Source organism: Mustela nivalis, assembly GCF_964662115.1.
Source record: "Mustela nivalis genome assembly, chromosome: 12".
Lineage (NCBI taxonomy): Eukaryota > Metazoa > Chordata > Mammalia > Carnivora > Mustelidae > Mustela > Mustela nivalis.
Genome location: NC_139031.1, coordinates 55,129,782 through 55,153,538, shown reverse-complemented (window position 1 = coordinate 55,153,538; position 23,757 = coordinate 55,129,782). Strand labels below are relative to the sequence as shown.

The 23,757-nt window shown below is 36.1% G+C and overlaps 1 protein-coding gene across 1 annotated transcript in view; it reads left to right on the top strand.

Annotated features, from left to right (window-relative positions):
• Window positions 1-1,020: 1,020 nt before the first annotated feature.
• Window positions 1,021-23,757, top strand: part of AHR (aryl hydrocarbon receptor) — a 50,076-nt gene continuing 27,339 nt past the window's right edge. Inside the window, exons 1-2 of the mRNA XM_082693004.1 lie at window positions 1,021-1,744; window positions 12,906-13,093. Coding sequence (XP_082549130.1) covers window positions 1,680-1,744; window positions 12,906-13,093 — 253 coding nt within the window. The 5' untranslated portion in view covers window positions 1,021-1,679. The remainder of the gene's footprint in view (window positions 1,745-12,905; window positions 13,094-23,757) is intronic.

The following is a 23,757-nucleotide window of genomic DNA, read 5'->3' as shown; positions in this document are numbered from 1 at the left end:
GTCTGGATATCCTTCTGTCCCTGACAGGTAAACATATTTCTCTCTTTGTGTTCACTATCCTGGTCATCAGCACAGACTCAGAAATCTTGGAGACATTTGAGATCGAGGTCTTCTATTTCCTTCTCCCTTTCTATCATCCTCTATTTGTTCCTTCTTCTTTCTGTCCTACTGCCACTTCCCTGGACTTTGACCTGGACTGTTTCAGCAACTCTCTTAGTACTCCCCCTGCTTCAGCAACTCTCTTAGTACTCCCCCTGCGTCCAGGCTTGCTCTCCTGGAATGGAGTTTGCACGTTCCTCCCAGAGTGACTTGGCCAGACACCACACGGTCACTTCCTGCTGACTATCTTTAAAAGGTTTCCACTGACTACAGGACAAAATCTAGAGTCTTCATGAAGGCTTTGTGATTTGGTCCCAGAATTCCTGAACTTCACTTCCAGCTCCTCTGTCCCATCTACCAGATTGCTTATTATCTCCAAATGCTGCGTGATGTCCTTCTTCCTGGCTTCCTTTCCGTCCCACTGAAATCTGGCTGTAGAATAATGGAAGTTTTTCTGGCTGGGGAAAAGATACTATATTGTCTAGCATGGGGGCAAAGCAAAACTAAAGGCCAGGGAAACTCTCAGCCTTCAAGTTCAACGGGTACGTGGCCTCCTGAATGAAGTCTTCCCCTCTAGGAAAATCTTTATAGAGTCCCATTGGTTATCTGCCAACTCGCTCTAATTCTTAGCCAAAAGTTTGCTGAGTCACTCTCACGTAGGTGAAGTTAAGCTCACTATTTGGTCTGTCTGTGTGGCGCCACTCAAGCTACAAAGAGTTTGGCTACTACATAATCTGTTCTCACACCTCTTTTCTGGACTGCAAATGTTTCCACAGAGCCCACCCCCTCGACCTCAAGAAGATGGCTACTGGAAGGGAGGGCGGGGGCGCGTCCTTACGTCTTCCGTCATCACACGCAGGGAGGGTGGGGACCTCAAGGGAATGGACTGGAGGGGTGGGGCCAATCGGATGGGGCGGGGCTACGATGTGCTGGGCGGAGCCCGAGAGGGGTCGGGGGCACGTCTGCTATTCAGCCGGTGTGTGCCGCGGCGAGAGGCGTCGCAGGGGGAGTCCACTCGACGCTCGGTCCCGAGAACGTGACCAGGACCAGAGACAGCCGCGTAGCCGAGCGGAAGCTGGTGGCACCAGAGTGCGGCCAGAGTCCGAGTTCGGCAGGCGGGAAGCACCCGGCATAGGGGAAGCCCCAGGAGCAGCGCGGCGGCGCCTCCCTTACCCAAGGGGCCGCGGCGACGGTCACGGGGCGCGGCGCCAGAGCGCGCGACCCAGGCCAGGACTCCAAACAAGCGGGCCAGGCTCCTCCTCCCCCCGGGCCGCCTCACCTGCGGACCGCGCAGCGCCGCCTCCTCCGGTGCAGACGGCACCTGCGCCGCTTCGCTCACGGGTCTCCGCCCCTCGCCCTCCGCTCCAGACCCGGGTAACGCACCTGGCCGCGCGGGGCTGCTGGAGCCCCGGTTCGGAGCGCGCGGCGTCTGAGCCACCGCCTGGGGAGGACGCAGGTGGAGCGGGCGTGACTTCGTGGAAGCCGGCGCCGGCTGCTGCAGTCGTCCGGGTTGCTGCCGGATCCCGGGCACCGGGCAGTGTCGCCCGCTCCCGGGAAGGAGCCGCCGCCGGCTGGGCACCATGAACAGTAGCAGCGCCCACATCACCTATGCCAGTCGCAAGCGGCGGAAGCCGGTGCAGAAAACGTGAGTGTCGGGAGCGCGTCCCCTCTGCTGGTGCGGGGTGGGGGTGGGGGGCGCTACCCCGCCCCCAAATCCTCGCCGTCTAGAGATTAGGTTCATTCCTGATACAGTCTGTGGAATCGAGATTTGGAGGCCAGCGGGGAGACCCAGGCCTTGGATTTTTCAATTTTTAATTACTGCATTTAAAAAATTGCGCGCCTCCCCCGTCCCCGACGCGCACGCACCCTCTCGCACCCCCGTCCTTCTGCACCCTTGTTCTCTTTTCTGTGTTCCTAATTTGTTGACAGGTCTAGCCTGCCCTATGGGGCTGGTGGATTAGTTAACATAAAACCGTTTTGAAATCCCCTTCCACTTTTAATATCCTCATGGGTTAGGTTAAAGTACGGTTATTATTCCCATTCCTTGGTAGGGCCAGATGTTTTAAAGAGCTAAACACGTGCCGTCTGTAAGAAAGGCTCTGAGTTCCTGTGAAGATATTTTTCGGTCCCTGCAACTGGGTTTCTGCTGCGCTTCTATATACTTATTTGGCAGTAATTTTGTAGCGCTCAGCGTGATCTATCGGTAAAATATATAGAGGTGGTAGCGGGGATGAGTGAGTGTGGTGGACAGGATATAGTGGGGGATTTGTATGTTCAGCCACCCTTTGGGGGAACTTCCTTACACTTTAGAGGTGATTTTAGGGTGTGTGAATTGAAAGATTTGGAGCTGGAATTATTGAGACAGACGTTTGCATTCCTAGCATCTTTTATTAATTACCTTTTCCTCCTGCTTCCAAGTTTGTCAATTCTAATTGAGCTATTAGAAACTTAGATATTTTGTTTGTTTTGGTGAGATATTTGTGTAAGATGGTAAATACTTTAAGATAACGTTTCAGAAAAAAAAATCTGTGCTTGACACAGATTGACTGCTGGGAGTTGGCTGTATTCATGTGTTTATTATTAATGATGATCTTTGAGTTACTTAACATTTTTCAAATTTTCATAAACCATTTTAAGAACACAAAGGTTTACTCAGCACAAATCAGAAGTGTGCATTTTGCTTAAAACTTAATTTAGGTCATTAATCCAGCTCAGAAAAGTAACAGTTTAAAATTTTGATTTGGAACCAGTAACTTGATTTTTCATTATTTTCATTATGTGTCATTATTCTGGAGTTTTAATTTCCTTTTAGAATTTCAGTTATCATAGTTCTTCAGATTTAGGGTTGGCATTAACAGAGGACATTAACCTATAAATATACTGATTAAAATTCAAAGTCTTACCCTGCAGTGGGGCTGACATTAGGAATACTGCCTAGTCAGCAGTTTTGTGTCTTGGAAGTTCTGTGACATGTGTTTTGTGGAGTGGTTTCTTATATAAAAATGTATTCGCCTAACTTAACCTTGTCTTTGATGGTTATTTAAAATTGAGAGGTATCCCAAATGCCTGTTCTATGTATTTATTAATACAGTAGTACACTTAGCATAATATAAAATAGAGACATCATGGATTTTATATGTATGGTTAGAAAACTTGAACATCTCCCTGGTGAATTTTTAGGTTTCAGTCATTATTGTAACAAAGTATCTAGATGACTTTAAAAAAAATCAAAAGCCTTAGTATTGTATTCATTATAAAGTTTAACAACTTTGGCTTTAATTAACATTTTATTAAAGATCTTCCCTTTAAATATATTACATTTTTTATTTGTATAAGATGTACCTTTCATTATTTTATCTTAACATTTTAATAGACTTCCTAAAACCTTTTAATATATTTGTATTTAATAATCTCTTATAATACAGTGTAACTAAAGCATTTTCCACATTCACCTTCATTTTATTTTAGTTAGTATAGATGTTTATCAGATCTTTGTTGAGCGCCATGCATTGCTTCTAGTCATATAAATACATCAAAATGTCACTACATTGTTTCCTAAGAAAAGCCTACTACTGGCATTTACAGAATCAGGTGAAATTGATTATAACTTTTTACCTGAATGAAAAAAATGGTTCACTCTAGAAGGCAACTAATCAAAGTTCATTTTAGGAATGTAGCCATTAAACCTAATATTAAATTTAATATTAATTTTTAGTTACTAGTTTTTAGCTAATGAGGTCTAAAATAGGCCAGCATTGTCAGAAAAATAGATCGAGTCTGAGCTGAAAATGCTATAGAGATCTATTTAATTTTAATCCCTTAAGTGAGAGCCATTTTATTTTAATGAAAAAAATGTGCTATTATAGTTATAGGACTGTTACTTAGACAGTCATTTTAATATACAGTTCCAAAAATTTTGGAATTAAGTAGGTGATAACTTTAATCTAAGTTCTTCCAGTGCATCTTCAGTTGAATTTATCAAACAAGATAAACTCCCTCTAGTGGCAAATCTCACATTGAAAATTATCTAATTGATAGGAAATATAACTTCTGTGTGTTCAATTTAATGCCACTAAAGTATCTTGTATATAGTGGATGCTCACTAAATGTTTCCTTTCTTTTTGGAGTAATTAAATTAGGAAATTAAAGCATATGGACCAACCTTGCACCAGACCCATGTTCTAAAAGCATTTTCATAAGATACCCTTAGCAATGGATTCTTTTGTAACTTAAAGTGTTGCTCTATATGTAATAACCATGCTTGGAAGGCAGACAGTTGGTTTTTTTTTTTTTTTTTAACTCAAATTTTTTCCTGTTTTATTTTCTTTGGAGATGAAAGTATTTTCATTTGCTTACTTTGGTTAGTTAACTTTCTTAATTTGTCTCATCAAAATAGGTTAAAAGCACACTATTGAGTTAAACAGAATCTTTTTTCTTAATAATAACTTTATATATTTTTATAGTTTAAAAATTTTATTACTACAGAGAAAGTTTTAGTGGAACTTCAATTTACTGTATTTCTAGAAAGGTATTACTGATCGTTGGTAAATAATAGGTGTTGAGTAAATACTATCTACGCTTAAAAATGATAATCACAGTAATGGTGGTCAAATAGCCATCATGAAATGTCAGAACTGGTAATAACTTCTTAGTCTTGGATGATTCTTTTTCCTTATTAACATATTAATGTTATATAATACAAAAGAATGGTCTTTCCTGCAATATTTGCTAAATTGCTGTTCTGTTTAAGTCCAATGAGCCTCATTTATATAATACTTAGTAAAATTCTGTATTGTCTTACTAAAAATGTTTTATATAAATGTACTATGATCCCATTCTAAATAGCTTTTAAAATAAAAAGATAAGTCTTTTGAATTACATAATTATTGCTTCACCATCATTTTTCTCTCAGATGGTTTAACTTAGTTTGTACATAGTGACCGTAGAGACTCTTACATATTGGAACTGTGAATTGAGTAAGTGAAAGTGTTCAGTTATCAGCATTTGTGGAAAATAAATAGCAAATAGAGGGAAAAGTGAGAAATAAATTGAAGGAGCTTTAGGTCTAAGTTAAAGAATAAGGTCTAGTTTCCTTGCTTTTGTAGATCTGAGCAAGTGATTGACCAAGAGAGCAGGACAGTCAGCACCTATACTACCACTTTCACAACTAAACTTAACAGAACAAAAGCTTGTTATACACTGTAAAGGTTGTTAATGATATAAATGAAACGGAAATGTAAAAGTCTATTCTTTAAAGAATTTCATCTTACGTTATCATAGAACAATCAGTTCTCCTGTAAGAGGCAGTATATGATTATGTTCTCAGTTATGGTTAGACTGAAAGGTGCTACTCCACTGACAAATAAACTTACATAGTACGTGCTTAGCATTGTATGTAGTTAGAACAAGTACTTAGAAATCAATACCATGCAAATCTCTAACGATAGTACATTTCTGCTTCCACAGTTCTTTGAAAGTGGATTTTTTTGCACAGTGGTTTAATTATCAAAAAGCTACTGTTTGTTAGGACTTACTGTAATATTTGTGTGCATGGTGCTTTATATACACTTTATTTTAAAATGGTAGTATGAAAGGTATTATTATTTGTTTTATAGATGGAAATCTGAGGTTCAGATTCGGCATTGTCGGGTAGTAAATGAAAAAACCTGAGTTTGAATATCAGATTTCAGGTTTTATGGCTCCAAAGCTTATGTTATTACCAACTTCACAGTATTGCTCATGTGAATAAGTTTAGTGATACATAAGGCACACCTGTATATTAGGGATTTCCTGAATGTCCAGTGTTTCTCCTTACATACTTAGTGTTCTGAAATACATGACTTACCATTTCCCAGACTTTTGTTTAACTCCACACTTGCACTCATGCTCTTTCCTCTTAAGTCTTTTCCTACAATCTTCTTAATTTACTACCTCCCTCCCTCCCTCCCTTTAAAATACTGTTTTCAGTGGCTGCATAGTATTCCATCATGTGAATATTCCATAACTTAACTGTTTTTCCTTTGGGAGTAAATTCTGTTATTTCCAACCTTTTAATACTTTAGTATTTCAGAGAATACTCCTTAGATACATGAATTTCAGGCAAATCTTAGTTGTTTCCTTAGAAAAAATTCCTGTAAGTGGAATTTGGAAGTTCAAAGTTTTATATGTATACTTTCAAGGTGGAGCCAAATGTTCTCTGAAACATAGTGTCAAATTACTCTACAGAAGATTTATTCCTATTTGGTTATATGTGAGAGTGTCTGTGCCCTTGCATTTTTGCTTTAAAATGTGGTTTGTCAATTTCATAGGCAAAAAAGACAGGAGGCATAGGTAATTGAACATAAATGTTGGAAATGTAAATGTGTATGTGTGTGGTATGTTGTAGTCATAGTAGTTACTAATAGTATAAATGGAGATTTTTCTTCTTGAGGTATCCTTTACATATTGCTTTGCTTTGTCTTATATTTTTCAGTTGTTTGTTGGCTTTCCCCCCTATTTTTGATTGAATTTTTTTTTGGCAGTGTATTCCTATTAACACATGCACAGTTAAGAAAGTCAGTAAATTTAAAAAAAAAAAAAGTCAGTAAATTGTGTATAATGCTTTCTTCTTTTTAGCATATCAGGTATTATCTGTTGATCTTTTATTGTCATAATTAATTAGTGTTCTTTCATTTCGCCTTTGCCCTCATCTTTCTTCACCCTCCCAGTATAACTTTATCACTATTTTAAATACACTTTTGATGCTTCATTATTTTTTGACTGTAAATATTGTTTACTGCTGAGCTAAGTAATATGCTATGATTACATTTTCCTTCCTCCTGTTCTATGTTATCATTAATTTTTGTTTCTACTTATTTTTCATCTTCTTATTAATATCTGGGTTTTAGTTCTCTGTTAGGTTTATTGTTTCTGTCTCATGTTTTCCCTGTCTGGCATGACTTGTTTGAAGAGAAGGGTCTTTGTAGAGGGCTATATGCTTTGTGGTCATGAAGCTGGAAGTGAGTTACCTGTCTTTTAAGATCTGATTTACATGTCACATCTTCATGAAACCTGCCCTCATTACTCTACCTGCTCTTACTTTTCTCAACTCTTGGGCATCACTTTTGTGGCAACTGGATTATTGTATGATACATTGTGTTTGATTTTGTCTTATTACAGTGCATCTCCTTCTAGTAAAAAAGATAAATTCTTTAAGGTTAGGTCAGTCTTTTACAAGAGCTTCCTAGTATCATGCATATGGGTATTTGGGCATTGTTTACTAACTTAACGACTGACCACTTACAATTTTTGTTTTAGTGCTTTAGGTATGGTAGATATATTTTATGTGTGTTCCAATGGAAATTTTTTTTAAAAAGTATATATATATTTTTTAAATATATTTTATTTATTTGACAGACAGAGATCAGAAGTAGGCAGAGAAGCAGGCAGAGATAGAGGAGGAAGCAGGCTCCCTGCTTAGATCCCAGGACCATGGGATCATGACCTGAGCCAAAGGCAGAGGCTTTAACCCACTGAGCCACCCAGGCGCCCCTTAAAGAAGTATATTAACATAAGAAGAGGTAAAAGGCAATATTTGCAGTAAGTTTTTTCAGGATTTTGGGAGTAACCAGGATTTCTAGGGCATATTTCATGGTCTGGTTTTCACCTATAAGGTCCTAGAGACTGTAAAGTATTTGTATGTTATTGCCTCTTGCCTCAGAAGAAAGAACTTATCACAGCTATAGAGTGACAGCAAGAGAGTGACTGAAGAAATATGACTCATTAAAAGTGGCTTCCAGCTAGAATTCTCCAAAGTTTTTATAGACGTTTTTCTCCCCATCTAGAGAAATAAAATATTCACCTGTATTCAGCTTGCCAGTGAAATTTTACTTCATTTGTGTTAAAGATCACTTCTCCAACATTACATTAATCATATAATTTAAGACATCACACATTCAGCATTTACATTCAGAGATAAATAAGTGCACACTGAAGCCATGGGGTGGAAATGATGAATGAATGGCTTGAGTATAGTCACTAGGGTACAGAGATTTACTGAAGAATATTTCAATTGGCTGTTGGCTTGAGTGAAGATTATTACCATATCACATGGAGAGAAGGGGATGCCTAAGTTCTGGAAAATATGAATGAGAGACACTGGAAGTAAAGGCAAACAATTTATTAGTATATGGAATAAACATTTGGGAGTAGATTAAATCACTGAGAGGAAAATGCTGATAGAGCAGACTCAGTACTGCAGTAGGTAATCTCTATTAGAAAATGTTGCTTTAATCTCAAAGGATTACTAAAGCTATATCTTTGCATGTCATTTGAGGTTTTATGATAAATGTATAAAAACAAACATTTACAGTTAAGGTAATTTTTATGACTAAACTGGGTTAAAATTTTAATCTTGCTTTCTGCACTGGGCACTAGAGATGCCCCTAAGACATTCTACACTGGGATATGAAAAAGGCTTTAAAGATGGCGCTCAAACTGGCATTGGATGTGCTGTTGGGCTTGTTAACAGCAGTACTAACAGCACACAGGGCTTTAAAACAGAAGCACGGCAGGCAGTCAGCTAGAGTCTTGATTTCACAACAGTTCTGATTTGCAGGTTGGGACAAGGTTTCTGAGGTAAAGTTTAAAAAAACATAATAAATAGCTCCTTTGCTATATCAAAATCAGTGGTCTCTATTTCAAGAGATAGCTACTTCAGATCTTTCAAATCTAATCTTATAGGGATGTTTGTTTGTATTTCAGATGTGGCTTTTTATTTAAATAGATGCTTGGCACTATATTTAGGCATAGATTTAAAGGCAGTAACAAAAGTAAAAGTACTAGTGTAACCAAAGTCGAGTGTAATGGATGTAAGTTTACTCTCTATATTTATTAAATGCATCTTTAAAATGTATAGATAAGGATGAAATAGTTTCACAAAATAGTTCTGAATATTTCTTACAAAATCAGTGAAAAAGCATGTCATGTCTATTACTTTAGCTTTTACAACAGTGTATTTGAAATGCCATGCCCTCTGGATACTTCTCAGCTCTGACCTTACTTCTTTTTCTGTACATTTGATTTTGTTATGTAACTTTTAAAATATTTTGCCTTGGATATTTTCCCTTTTTCTTATAATTCATCCTCTGTTGTCTTTGCCTGTGCCTCATCCTCAGCCTTATACCTAAATTTGGTATCATCAAGGTCTGTCCTCAGGTCTCTTTCTCTTTGGTGTACCATCTCTTAGGAATATAGTTATTACCTCAAGCTACAAATTTCAGTTTAGTAACCTCTCCCTCATTCAGTGTTTTCCTCTTCCATACTTTCTGTGCCCCATCAGCAAACATTTGTGTCTTGGTATACAGCAAACTTCGTGGTGGGCACAAAGTGCTATGTTTAAACATCTCATGCCAGGCCTTACTATGTGTACTGTCACTGCCTTTGGTGAGGCTCTGATTACTTTTTTTCTGGATGCTTCTGATCAGCAGACATTAATTGAAAGTTCACTCTATGTCAAGTACTGTGCTGAGCAACAGAGATACAAAAATGATAAAAGCTACATAGTAATAAGAACAACAAACAAGTATATGTAACACCGGTTATGTAACTTAGGAAATTTGATCGCATGCTAAACCTTCCATAATGTGCATAATAACACACCGGAGCTGTGGGCAGTTTGACATCTTTCAGAGAAGTGTTTTGCCTTAGCTCAGGTTTGAAGTCCGCTGCGAGCCAGCATAAGATAGGCAGCAGTACCAGGTGGAGGAATATCTTGAATGCTCTTTTTCTTCTCTGTGTCCTATCAGTTTGTCTTGCCTCGAGGTTTGTTACTGTCTTCTCCCTGATGTTTTATAATCATTGCTGGAAAGCTACCAGGAGTGCAAGATTTCAGTTTCAGCTTGTTGGAAATGCTATCTGCACAGGATATTCCTTAATGGAGTGGTTGTATAAGACATTTGCATCTGATGCCCAAGGTACAGAAGTAGTACAGGAGGGATGCGTTGTGAGTAGGGCAGGGAGGACTTCACAAATGTGATCGAATTGAGCAGGGCTTTGAAGCTAATGGAAGAGAACAGGAGAATTCTGGAGAGTAGCATGTATGAAGCACCAAAATATATATTGGTAACAAAGTAATTTCTTCCCTCTGGCATATAATGGACAGGAAAGGATTTGGTTGGAGGAATGAGGCCAGACGACAGTGGACCGTAAAAGATCCAGAAGCATTTTTTTTTTTTTTTTTTGCTAGGCTAAGGAACATGGACTGTGCAGAGCCACTGACATGGATTTGATTTGAGGAGTGACATGGATTTGTATTTCAGAAAGCGGTGCTAGCTTGGGTGAGAGCTGCCCTGCATTTCATCCTCTCCATAGCCAGAGTCAGCTTAGTAAAATACAAGACTGGTCATGTAAATCCCAGCTGAAAGATGAGTCCTAGATACCAAAGTCTAACTTTATACCATTTCTGAAAGGAATTTTGCTGTTTGCTCGGTCTTCAACATTTTTTCATCAGATACCCACAGGGCTCACTCTTTGGCCATAGCTATGTCAGTACTGCAGCAGAACACCAGAGATCCTTCCCAGCTCTCAAAACCAGCACCCTTGTCACTCCTTAATTCCTTCTCTTGCTTTTTATTTTTCTTCTTAACACTTACCAGTCCACAAAGTCTTATGCTTGTTCATTCATTTATTTATTTGTGTCTTCCACTGAAATGTAAGCTTCATGAGAACAGGAACTTTAGTATGCATTGTTCACTGCTGGGTCGTCTGTGATTGGCACACGGTAGGCAGTCACTGTTGCCAGAATGTGGCCTAACTAGCTTCCCCCTTCTCTCTCTTGCTCTTTAGTCTTCACACTCCACACAGGGAACTTATCACAGTTCATCATTTCTCGGTCCTCCCTCCTCCTGAAACTTCCTTCATCTTTAAAGGCCCATCTCAGATATCAACTTGTCTATAAAAATCTTTTTTCAAACCTTTGCTCACATACTTTACTCCTATCATAATTTTTGAATATGTAGGAGAATGTCTTCCTTGACTACGCAGGACATGATAAGTACAAGGAAATATTTGTATTAACAAGTGATCAATCAGTAGAGAATTACTCAGTGAGGTCGGCATTCATTATAGGTAACATTTGGAATTCAGTTGAAATTAATTGAAGAAGTTTAAGATAATTTGAATTTGAGTATAAATGTAGTATGATTACGGGAAAACACCTAGAGAAATAGTCACTAATTTCTGTTAAGTATGCAGTTATACAAACAGCCTGGAGAAAGTACCTGATTTATTTTGTATTTATGCCATATACTTTATCAATTTTTTAACTCTTATTTTTGTGGAAATAAAGTAAATGGTAATAAAAATAGAAACAGATAAGTTCTAGAAATTATTTGTTAGGGACAATATTAAAACATTTAAATTTTATATTGACTTATTAATATATAAAGTATTCACCATATATGACATTGAAAACAAAGTATCTAGAAATATTTGTGATTAAATCAAATTAATAGCACTATATTCAAGCCAGTTTCTATTTTTAAGATACTATAATTTGAATTGTTGAAAATGTCTTTGTTTTCTCAATAAAAACTAGGGGGAGTCTTTGTTGTAAGAATACCCTGCATAGGGCGCCTGGGTGGCTCAGTGGGTTAAGCCACTGCCTTCAGCTCAGGTCATGATCTCAGGGTCCTGGGATCGAGTCCCGCATCGGGCTCTCTGCTCAGCAGGGGCCTGCTTCCTTCCCTTCCCCTCTCTCTGCCTGCCTCTCTTCCTACTGTGATCTCTCTCTGTCAAATAAATAAATAAAATCTTTTAAAAAAAAAAAAAGAATACCCTGCATACATTTTTATTTTATGGCAAATGGAAAGGTGCAGAAGCATGATCTACTTTGCTTTATAATATCTTCTCTATATTTCAGTATGGATGTCTGATGATCTGTAAATTCATTTTAAATAGTGGATATCTGCTGTGAAAACCTGGCTAAGCCCTTTGTGTGAAGTTACCAGTTTCTCATTTCTAAGCTCAAGTTCTACTGCTAACCATAAATATCTTTTCTGTCTTATGAAAATCATGCTAAGTGTTGGAGTTTCATTGAATTTTCTAATTGAGATATTAACTATGAGAGCTAATATTTATTTGTAATTATTGACCAGTCCTAAAAGCAAAATTTGTGAGTAATCACAGTTAACATCTGATATCTGTTGATCAATGAGTATAAATAAACAAAGTCAATTTTTTTTTTCAATGTTGAGGACCCCATTAGATGCTGGATGACCATCTGGAGGTACCAGAGGGCTTTGAATACTTGTCACTTGACACTGATGAAAGTGTTAAATAGAGGAAGTTGGGGGTGATAAAGATAAGCTTTTTATTTAGGGTAGCTCTTATCTATCTACATCACAAATTGTTCCAAGATGCTTCTTGTAGAAGATAGCAAAAGAAGCATAATTTTTACATAATTTATTACAGATTTCTTTTTTTTCTTTCCATAACAATGGCTGGGTTTGAAGAAAAATACACTAGGATTTGTTATTGGGAATCATGATACCACAAATGTATGAAGTAGAGGAAGTATAAGGTATGTAAGATGTACTTAGCATTTTCTTAAGATTCCATAAGGTTTTAATAACATTATGAAGAATTTTACCCACCCCCTTGTTTTTCTTAATTAAGATATGAAAGGAGTATTTTGAGAGGATTTATGTTAACTTGAAGTAGATTTTAGGTATTTGTTTTATTAGAGAAATATTTAGGAGCTATAATACAACAGAAATTTTTGCTCTATGTAGTTTAAAGTATTTTGTGGTATTTTGTTTGTTTTTCAGTGTCAAGCCAATCCCAGCTGAAGGAATCAAGTCAAATCCTTCCAAGCGACATAGAGACCGACTTAATACAGAGTTGGACCGTTTGGCCAGTCTGCTCCCTTTTCCCCAAGATGTTATTAATAAGCTGGACAAACTTTCAGTTCTCAGGCTTAGTGTCAGTTACCTAAGAGCCAAGAGCTTCTTTGATGGTAAGAAGTTTTGTTTATTAATGTATGGTAAAATTTAAGTAACAAAGCCAAACTTTTAGTATTTCTAAAAATAAGTGTTCCAGATTCATTCATCAAAAAGATGCTGCCACTTAAAGGACATGTGGTGTCATCCTTTGAAAATCGTATATTTGAATGTTATGCCCCTATTAATTTGTCAGATTCCAGTTCTCTTTCTTCCAGTTCAAATTTTGAAAGTTTCTCTCTCTCTTTTTTTAATGGACCAAAACACATATACTATAACATATTTTTGCTGATTTCTTTCAATATGTTTTGTGTAGATATTTCATTCTTTAAAAATTAGGTATACTTCTACTTTATGTTAACTGTGTAATTTACTCCAGGAAAATGTCCTTAAATTTTTTTCCACCGGAAAGAACATGTTATTATAGGAGTCCGTAGAATTGGATTTCACTTTCCATTGTGCCAATGACAAACTATTCAATTTTAATCAAACCACTTAGCTTCCCTATCCCTCATTTTACTTAGCCCTGAAGTTAGTAATTTGAGCTAGGTGGTTACCTTTTAACCATATGTTATTTCATAGTATTTTAAATGGAAGTTTTTGATTGAAGGCAATATTTCAGTGTATCTTCTCATGTAAAATAATTCCTCAGTTTCTCCTTTTATCTGTTTATAAGTAAGACATATTTTTTTTTTTCTTTCAGGAAATGTTCAGTCTTTTAAATATATCATGTTATTTTACAAACAGCAGTAAAGAATTAATGGTAGAAATCTCAGTGGCCTGTCAGGGCTTCTCAGACTTTAATGTGCATAGGGATCTTGTTAAGATGAAAGTTCTAATTCTGTAGGTAATTTCTGGTGGTAGCCAGAAATTTTGCATTTCTAACAAGCTCTCAGATGCTGCTGCTACTGTTGCCCTAGACACATTTACAGATGCTTGAATTTATAATTTGTGTTTAGAATATTGCAAAACAGTTAATTCCCTTTAGGTTTATATTTAAATGGTTTGAGTGCTTAGTCTGGACATTTTTTTTTCCTTTGCTTGCTGTGTATGTTCTTTATCTTGGATCAAAGCCATGTTGTTTAACAGTTGTGGTTTGGGCAATATACATTGATATGAGAATGATCCTTTCAGGGAAGATTATGCGGTTCAGGGTTTTATAGTGACACTTAATTTTTTTCTGACTTATCAAGTCTTTGAGTTTTCCGTTTTCATCTACACCAGATTCTTCATCTTGGAGATGGATTATGTGGTATTCAGTGGTGTGCGTGTGTATGTTTATCAACTAAATAGTCATTTTGTGATAGCTCTGGGACTAGAACCCTGGTTTCTAGATGTCCTGTGTTGTTTTTCCGAACCATAGGACAGTTACTTCTCTTTCCTGGAATCATTTATATAATGAATCCTGAAGACTTTCCCCTGATCTGTGGCTCTCAGAGTGCCGTCCCCAAACAAGAGCAGTAGTGTCACCTGGGAACTTGTTAGAAATGCCAGGTCTTGGGCACCACCCTAGACCTGCAGAGTCAAACTCTGGTCGAGTGGTGGGTTAGATGCATGTGGCAGTTTGGGAGCCCCTGTTGTAGACTGTAACCTTGAGGCATTCCTGGCTTTGTGGAATGCTATCCTAACCCTCAGCATTTCTTCATGTGCGGTGCTCATGGCTTGATCTTTGGGTGGAGGGGTTCCATGACATGTAGGATGTGGTCCCTGCCCTTAGAGATTTTACAGCCTAGAAGCCAAAGAGATGTTATTCCTTGACTCTGGTAAAGATGAATTGATGTTAGTCATTTTGCCTTTTTCTTTTTCTGCTCCTCTGTAATGGGTAATCAAACTATAAATGTTAAAAAGTGGAAAAAAATGTATTTTTTGTGCTCTGTTTAAAAGTGATGGATCAGGATTGAAGCAGCTTAGCGAGTAGCCAGCTGCCATTTAAGTAATAAAATCATTACTCTTTTCTAGGCTGTGTGTGTGTGTGTGTGTGTGTGTGTGTGTGTGTGTGCGCGCGCGCGCACGTGCTTGCGCTAATTAAGATAATATATGCATATTTAATGTATAAATTTATATATATATGCATATATATGTTTTTTTTTTCATGGTTAGACATGTCTGTCCTGTTCAGTACCTCAAGTAAAGGACATTCTAAGCCTACCTTATAAAGAATGCAATAGCTTAGCAGGGCTCATTACGGAGTTCTTAGGTATTAAAAATTATTTCCTAAACTTTTGATTAATGAGTTTATTTTTTATTCTGGTTCAGTGAATTTAACAGAAGGATCTTATTACCCTGTGTCATTCCTTCATCAATTACATTACCTTTAATTTTACATCCTTTGCATTACTGATGTTTTAACTACATTATGTATGAGAATAACATGGAAAGCCTATAAAAATTAACAGATTCTCGGGCATGTTCCTCTTATGCTGATTCTGTGTAGTTCCTATGTAGAACCAGGGAATCTGTATTTTTCATATGTATCCTAGGTGAGTCTGAGGCACTGATTTAACTTGGCTTTGATTATGTCTGTATATTTAATTGATTATGTCTGAAATTATGTCTTAAAATTTTTTTTCTTTGCCTTCAGAAAGACAAACTGAAATGTATAAAATTTTGGGAAGACTGTAAATGTGTTTGCTTAGGTTTCAGTGGAGTACATATCCTAAGTAGTTTCATAGGTTGTTCAATACAGGTACAGAATTAGGTGGAAGGTGAGGGAAATAATCAGTAGAAAAGATCCCATAGTCTTCTCCAGACCTCCATGATGTAGAAAGGCAGTGCGATAGTTTATAAGGACAAAGACAACAAATTTTTCAAGATAATTCCTAAGACCTGCACATATACTAAATGGTGCAAACAAGGAGACTTGGAGCATGTTGACTGATGAGGATTTTTATGTGTAGTTAAAGCCAGTCTCCCACTATTAGGGAAACAGTATAGCGAAGTGAAGGGAAGCTCTAAGTGAATAACAGGATGCAAACAGGGGGTGTGTGAATTCCTGCGGAAAGAACAATATAAACGAGTAATCATACAATCTTGTTAGAAAGGAAACTCAAGTTTTACTGTAACAATAGATATTTTTCCAAGAAAATACATCTATTTATTGCGAGTTTAAATAATCCAGGTTGGGTGGATCTTCTTAAACTCTGGAGCCGTGACCTTACTGCTCTGATGGTCTGAAAAGAGCACTTCTAGTTTAAGTACAATAATATCTATCCATTTCTAATTAGTCAAAACATTGTGAGATATAACTTAGAAGTACTTGAACAAGATTTAAGTATTTTTTAGTTATGGTAAAGTAAGAAGCAATTTCCTTGTAATTTGATATTACACTTTATTCTAAATAGTGTGGGTGCTGAATTCACAAAAAAGAAAAAGGAGGAAAAAGATTTCTGTTCTCTAATAGTTCTAATAGTGTCTCAGCAAATAGAGTATGGGAAACCCTTTAGAAATGTACCTATTCAATATTATTAATGCAATACTTAGGTAGCATTTTCAAGGGAAGTAAAAAGATCTGAAGTTTTGTTACATACTGGTTTTGGTTTGAGCTGAAGAACTAATTGAGAAAATCTTTGGATGTTTAATCCTTGAAAACTCTAGAACTGTGTATCTTCTAGATAATGAAGAGACTCTTCAGGGAATTATTTTTTACTTCATATTCTGTTTATGCTGCAGATGAGCTAATCATTATAAAATTTTTCATTTTTATATTATCATGCTGTGGTTTTTCTGGTGTAGTTAAAAGTACTACGCCTGTTTCACTAAATATAATGGAAACTCCTTAGGGATATTATGTGTACTGCTGTATCTTAAGCACTTAGAGCAATGTCTGACCCATGGTAGGCGGTCAGTAAATATTATCTCAGTTTCACTAACTTACTTCTGAAAGACAATGTAAAATGCAAAAATTGAAATTCTAGATTAGGTACTTAAAAATATAGGTCTAGAACTTACTGTAATATTTTGTTCTTTCCAGATAATCTGTTAGTAGCCAATTATAGTTATTCATTCCATCAGTTATCTTCATCTCTATTTATAAATAAACAGATGTGAGAAATATTTTGTGGAATTATAGCCATAGAATATTGTACATGGCCTCTGATTGGCTGGCTCGTACAGTGAAACGTGTATAAGGACTTAAGGATGCAAATGTGAAAGCTACATACATCTTTTTAGGACAAATTAGTATCAACTGTTACTGTTCTCAAATCAGTACTCCCTTTTGCATTCGTTAGCTATCTCTTTGCTCCTTTGCCTTCTCTTTACGGGTATTATCTTGTTCGTGGTTCACTGGTTGTTTTCTTCTTCGTTGGATGCTCCTTTTGTACCTCCCAGCAGTCTGGCAATCTTGGTACTTTTAAAATTTTTGTCAGCATAGATGGAATGTGCAAATAGACTCAGTGTTTTTTAAAAAATCACTCCCTTTGTAAATTTGATAGGTTAAAAATTCCAGAATAAGGTGATACTTTATTTCTAGTTTCTGCACAGTGGACACATGTAGACATGTTTTAAGGATTAATAACCTCAATATATTAATAAGGAGAGACTAATTAAAATAGCAAAAGCTGTTTAAGTTCTATTCAGTTTCCACAGTAACACTGCATTTCTGTGTTACCTACTTTTTTCCCTGGAAGACTTCTAGAAATTACGTATCTTTGAGGTTTCTCCGTAGAGCCTTTAGTGTTTTTTTTAGAAAATAAATACCCCAAATCCAAAATTGATGTTTTCTGATGTTAGTAATTAAACATGGTAAAGGGCCATTTTTGCCTCTCAAGACCGATTAAGTTAGTGCAGACCTGAAGACAGTTAAATGACCAAATGGAGCTGTGATCTGACAAGTCAGTGTGGACTTGGGTCCTGGAAATACAGGCTGAAAGCCTAAAATCTTTAAAATTATTTTCAGACTTTTTCACCAAAATCTAAAATGTTAAGATTAAACCTTGCTTTGTTATAAAAAGAAAAGTGGAGCCTTAAAGTCACAAAATAGGTTTTGTTTTTGGTTTTGGGTTTTTTTTTTTTTTTTTTTGCACAAAATGAGTATTAAACTCAAATACCATGTTACCTCTGAGAGGGAAGATATCTAATAAGTTTAAATAATTTAATGACTATGATCAATAATAGTTTATTTGGGGAGACTAGGATTTGGGTGGTTATAGCCCAGCTTCTGAAATTGGTTGATACAAAGGGAAAGGCTTGTTTCCTCCCGTATTGTGTCTCTTAGTGCCTGGTCGAACAGCGGACATTGGGCTTGTTGACCAATCGGAATCAGTATGGTAGTGTTTATTCTTAGAAAGAGCACTTGCAGCACATAAAAAAAATTGGGTTAAATTTCATTATCACTTTTTAAAACATGCATCATTATATAAGTGTGTGTGTTTAAATTATTTTACCTTTGGACAACATCCCCAAAATTAAAAACATGGGTATGGTTAATTCATATCTCTGCTGAGACCCAAGTATCTAATGAGGTAGAAAAGGCAAAGAAGTTTTCTTTTAGTGAGGCAATAGTAGGGATCAGTGGCATGTAATATTTGTTATTTCAGTAAAATATTCATAGTACATATCACACCACTAAAATTTAATTGTTACCTGTGAGGTTTTTTACTTCCTCCATTATATCTTAGTCATTGGTTATTCTTTGTGGCATCTTTAGAACCGAGGTCTATAAATTTAATCTGTGGTAAGAAAACTTAGAAACAAGAAAGAGTTAATTTTGTCTAGGTGTTAGGAAGCCTGACAGAAGTGAGTTTGGGGACCTGAGTTTCTAATTCCCAGCTCCTGCCTTTATAGGGAACAGTTTCTGGTTAGTTTAAGAACTAGGTGACAGAGGAGAACGACATCCGATTCTTACACATACTTAAAACAATCATTACACATACTTAAAACAATCATTTTATAAAGTGTAATATTTACTTATTGGAATGTTCTAAATTCACGAAGTCAAAAAATGCTCTGAGAGGGGACGATGACAACAGGTAATTTACATGATGTGATGAGCTCACATTTATTCGATCTCATTGTTTACCAGGGATCTTTGTTGACTTTATTTTATTTTTTATTTTTATTTTTTTTAATTTTTTAATTTTTTTTTTTTAAGATTTTATTTATTTATTTGACAGAGAGAGATCACAAGTAGGCAGAGAGAGAGAGAGAGGAGGAAGCAGGCTCCCTGCTGAGCAGAGAGCCCGATGCGGGGCTCGATCCCAGGACCCTGAGATCATGACCTGAGCCAAAGGCAGAGGCTTAACCCACTGAGCCACCCAGGCGCCCCTGTTGACTTTATTTTAAATTTAAAAATTATCTGTGCTCTTTTCTTCATCTTCCTTTTTTAAGTTATTTAACAGTTCATTTCCAGTTCATTAGGTTTTCAAAAGAGAGCTATTGTGTTTATTCATCTTCAGCTTGTGTGTTTCTCTGGATTTCAATCCTGTTTTGCTGTGTAACCCAGAACACTATCTTGAGAAACATACATGTGAAAAATGAGTTTGAAAAAGCAGAGAAATGAATTATATAAAAAGCACTTGTGAAGTTGAAACTTTTTAAAGTTTGGTGGTTTTATATGTATGCTTTTCATTCATGGGATTTGTATGCTACTTTTACCTGCATTGCTATACTTGAAAGTCACTGTATACCAAGTAGTTTACAAAAATTTTGGTATCAAAGTATTACAGCAAATATGATTTCTTAATTCTAGAAATATCTGTGGTGGTTTGCCTAAAAGATGAGCACATTCAAAATCATCATATAGTATTGTTTCATCTATCTCTGGTATTATCTACTTTTTTATAATTGAGCCTTTTTTCCCCCAGAATTCATATTCTAAAGCATGTAACTAATTATAACATTCATGATAGCCTCTAAAACTAAAGCTATAAAATTTATAAATTCTTTTAAATTCTAATGCATGGCCTTTGTTCTCAAATCTCTGCAAATTGAAACATGGTTGAATAAAAAGAATAGTAGAATATTCTTATTGAGTCTAGTTGAAGTTGTATTTAAATCCTGGCTCTTACATTTAATAATATGATCTTTTTGGATAAGGAATTTAATTTCTCTTTTCTTCAAATATTCTAACGTAGATTCATTAGGTTCTATGAATTTTTTTAAAATTTACTTTTAGAGCGAGTATGAGCAGGGGTGGGTGGGCAGAGGGAGTGAGAAAGAGAGAATCTCAAGTAGGCCATGTGCTCAACACAGAGCTGGGATGCTGCAGGGTTGATCTCATGACCCTGAGATCATGACCTGAGCTGAAATCAAGAGTCAGATGCTAAACCAACTGAGCCACCCAGGTGTCCCAGATTCTATGAATAAATTTAGTATTTTATATAGGATATTTTCATCACTGAGTATTCGTTTGCTTTGACAAGTATTTCCAAACAAACAAGTAGTTAATTTGTTTGATTTTTTTATGTGGCTTTGTGATCTGGTTAGTAGAAATCTATAACATCTTCCTGTTATAGTGTTTCAGAAACTGTATTCACTTAGAGCACAAACAAGAGCCTGTGGTGAAATGCAGTTATGTTACCACTAAACATTTTATGTAGTAGTCATGTTTATGTCTTATTTTTAAAGCATGCTCTTACACAGCTTTTCTACTTTTTGATCAACCATTTAAAATCAGTAACTGAAATTCATTTATTCATAGGTGGAGATTTAGATTTTGGAGTCATTGTAATATAGTGGGAATAATACTCTAAATTATGAAAGTGAATAAAATATTCCAGAGGAGAGCAAATAGAATAACAGGAAAGATATCAGAGATGAGATGTTTTAAGTATGAATAGAAGTTGAGGAAAGCAAATCTGTGTGTATATAGAATATAAAACTGTGCTGAGGTGATAGTTTGCATAAAGATGCCTTCATTTGGTGTTTCAAGTTCTTAAATTAGGGGGTCAAAAGAAAATTGCACTTGAAAGTATAAACTAAAATGAAATTAAAGTCCATACAAAAAAATCTTAATACTACAGGAGTAGTTATTATGGTCCTTGATTGTCCATAGAAGCCAGAAAACCATTTAGGTATTTGCAGTGGGAAGTTGAGAAAGGAAACAAGTGTCACATCAAATCAATTTAACCAAAAATTATATTGGATTATTCTGGTTTCTTCTAGCCTCAAATTTTCTCTTATTCAGTGGGGGTGCCTATTATGGTCAGTTTTACAGATATACTTTTGTCAGCTGGATTGTTGGTAGTGCCTGGTGTCATATGTCTTGGTCTATATGTTACGGAGGCAGCATTCCTTCTCTTTAACTTAGCATGGTGGAGGGAGATTGTCATAGAACAAAAGCACTGACAAGCAGGAGACATGGAGGCTAATCCTGTGGCCTTAGAGATGACCTTTAACCTCACTGTTGCCCAGGGTCTTCATCTTATCAGCATGGACAGTAAGAATGCTTGTGTGCCCCATGCTTTAAGTTTGTGGTGGATTTATCCTAAAAAATGAGATGTGTGAAATCAATTTTATAATTAAAATTATTATATAAATTGTAATTATTTCTTGTGGAATACTGATATTTTACTTGTTTTAATGGATAATTTTGTGGCCATTGTGGAATATGCTTAGAGGCCATTCAGACCTGGTTGTCATATCATCTGACAATCTCTTGAATTAATTTTGTATTTTGATTTAGAGATGGAAACTTTGCTAATAAACTTTTTAGCCTTTTAGCATAATATGTAATAACTTATTCCCCCATATTGTTTCCTTTTTCAGAAGTGGCACACACTTAAATCTAGACAATTTATTCAGGGAGAGGTGACATGGCTTGTTTTGGTGAGGCTATAAATGCTGGGCAGAGTGCCTACTTGCTGTATTTGTATACATACAGAATTCTGATTCTTTGTGTCAGTCTTAAATTTTGTGCTTCTCTTTTGATCTTTGTAAAATTGGCATTGAGTTATTTCCTGAAGACATTCCTATTAATAAGAGCACTCTTTAAGTAGAGGAATGATAATTTTAGAAAATAATAAAGCAGTGAGATCTGTAACATTTCTAAGTTATTTCCAAAACTGTGAATTTCCAAGATCATGAATTTCTGATGTCACTGATTCTTAAAACATGGCACCTGGTCCTCAGCATCACTTGGGAACTTCTTAGCAATGCAAACCATAAAAACCCACCCTAAACCTCCTAAATCAGAAATTTTATTTATTTATATATTTTTTATTTTATTGCGTCATGTTAGTCACCATACAGTACATCATTAGTTTTTGATGTAGTGTTCCATGATTCATTGTTTGTGTATAACACCCAGTGCTCCATGCAATACATGCCCCCCTTAATACCCACCACTGTGCTAACCCATCCCCCTACCCCCGTCTCCTCTAAAACCCTCAGTTTGTTTCCTGGAATCCACAAGTCCACAGTCTCTCATGGTTAGTCTCCCACTTTGATTCTAACCCCCCCCTTCATTTTTCCCTTCCTGCTCCTAATGTCCTCAAATAAGTGAAACCATATGATAATTGTCTAGGTAACGCAGAAATTTTAGAGTGAAGTGCAGCAATGTGTTTTAATAGCCATAGCCTTCCTGTTGATTCTAATGTCTGAAATTTTGAGAGTCACTGCTCTACTTGATTAAAGTCTGCTGCAGAATGCAGTTTGAATTCCACTCTTATATATGTGGAAAGCTCAGTGCAACTCCTTCCCAACTGAAAAGGAAAACTAACTGCTCTTGTTGGTTCTGTTAATTCAGTGACCTAACACAGTTGCGTGGAATTGTGTATAATGAAATTTGAAAGTGGGAAAATGTTAAACATCTTTGGAAGTTGGTTTCCACTTAATTGAGAGCTGGAATAGGTCTAACTTTTAAGGACTTACTCAGCTTTAAGATGATGTTTTTTAAGATTTGCTAAAAAGACTGTAAACTACGGTTATGCAACCTATATTCAATCATAAAGATATAAACAAACATGTGCATTTTTGAAAGTCTGAATTTAGTTTCATTCTGCCTTGGTGATTAGAAATTTCTAGGTAGGAAAAAAAACAAAAAACAAAAAACCTCTTAATATCATCAGAAACTATTGTGTAAACTGTGTAGACCTAATCTTTGTGTTTTAGAAAACTTAGGCTATAGTGTAGTCTTCTTTAGTTTCAGACTCTTCCTTCTTCCCCTCAAAAGAACACTATATTTATAAATAAATAAAAACTTTGTGTTGAAATGAAATGTCTCTCTCTTACCCCAAAGCACATAGAAAAACCTCTCCTTAGGTACACTTAATATATTATTTAAATACTAATTCATCCTGGACTAAGCTAGGACTGTTTTCTTTATTTTTGAGAAATATTGTATTACTTAACTCTTTCTAATTTATAGAGGTTTATGTGGTTGAATTTTATAGTGATCGCTTTGCTTTCCTTTATGCTTCTATCACTGAGGGAATGGAATTTAACTTTTTCTGCCAGAAGTAATAAAGGAGATGATAAATATTACTATAAAATAAATTTAATTTGTATCAACACAAAGAGATTTAAAAGTCTTATGCTTTTTCCTGGCACAAGATATTTACCATGTCATCTTTCTGTTTAATTGAAAACTATAGTAACATTCAAAATATAGTTTACCACATGCCAGTATTTCTCCCTTATGAAATTCTCTGTTGAACGATTCAGAGCATGTTTTTCAAAGAGAAAATAGTTGGCTTGTAGGGAGAAGTGGAAATCCAAGCTTAGATGTATAAGGAAGGAAAAT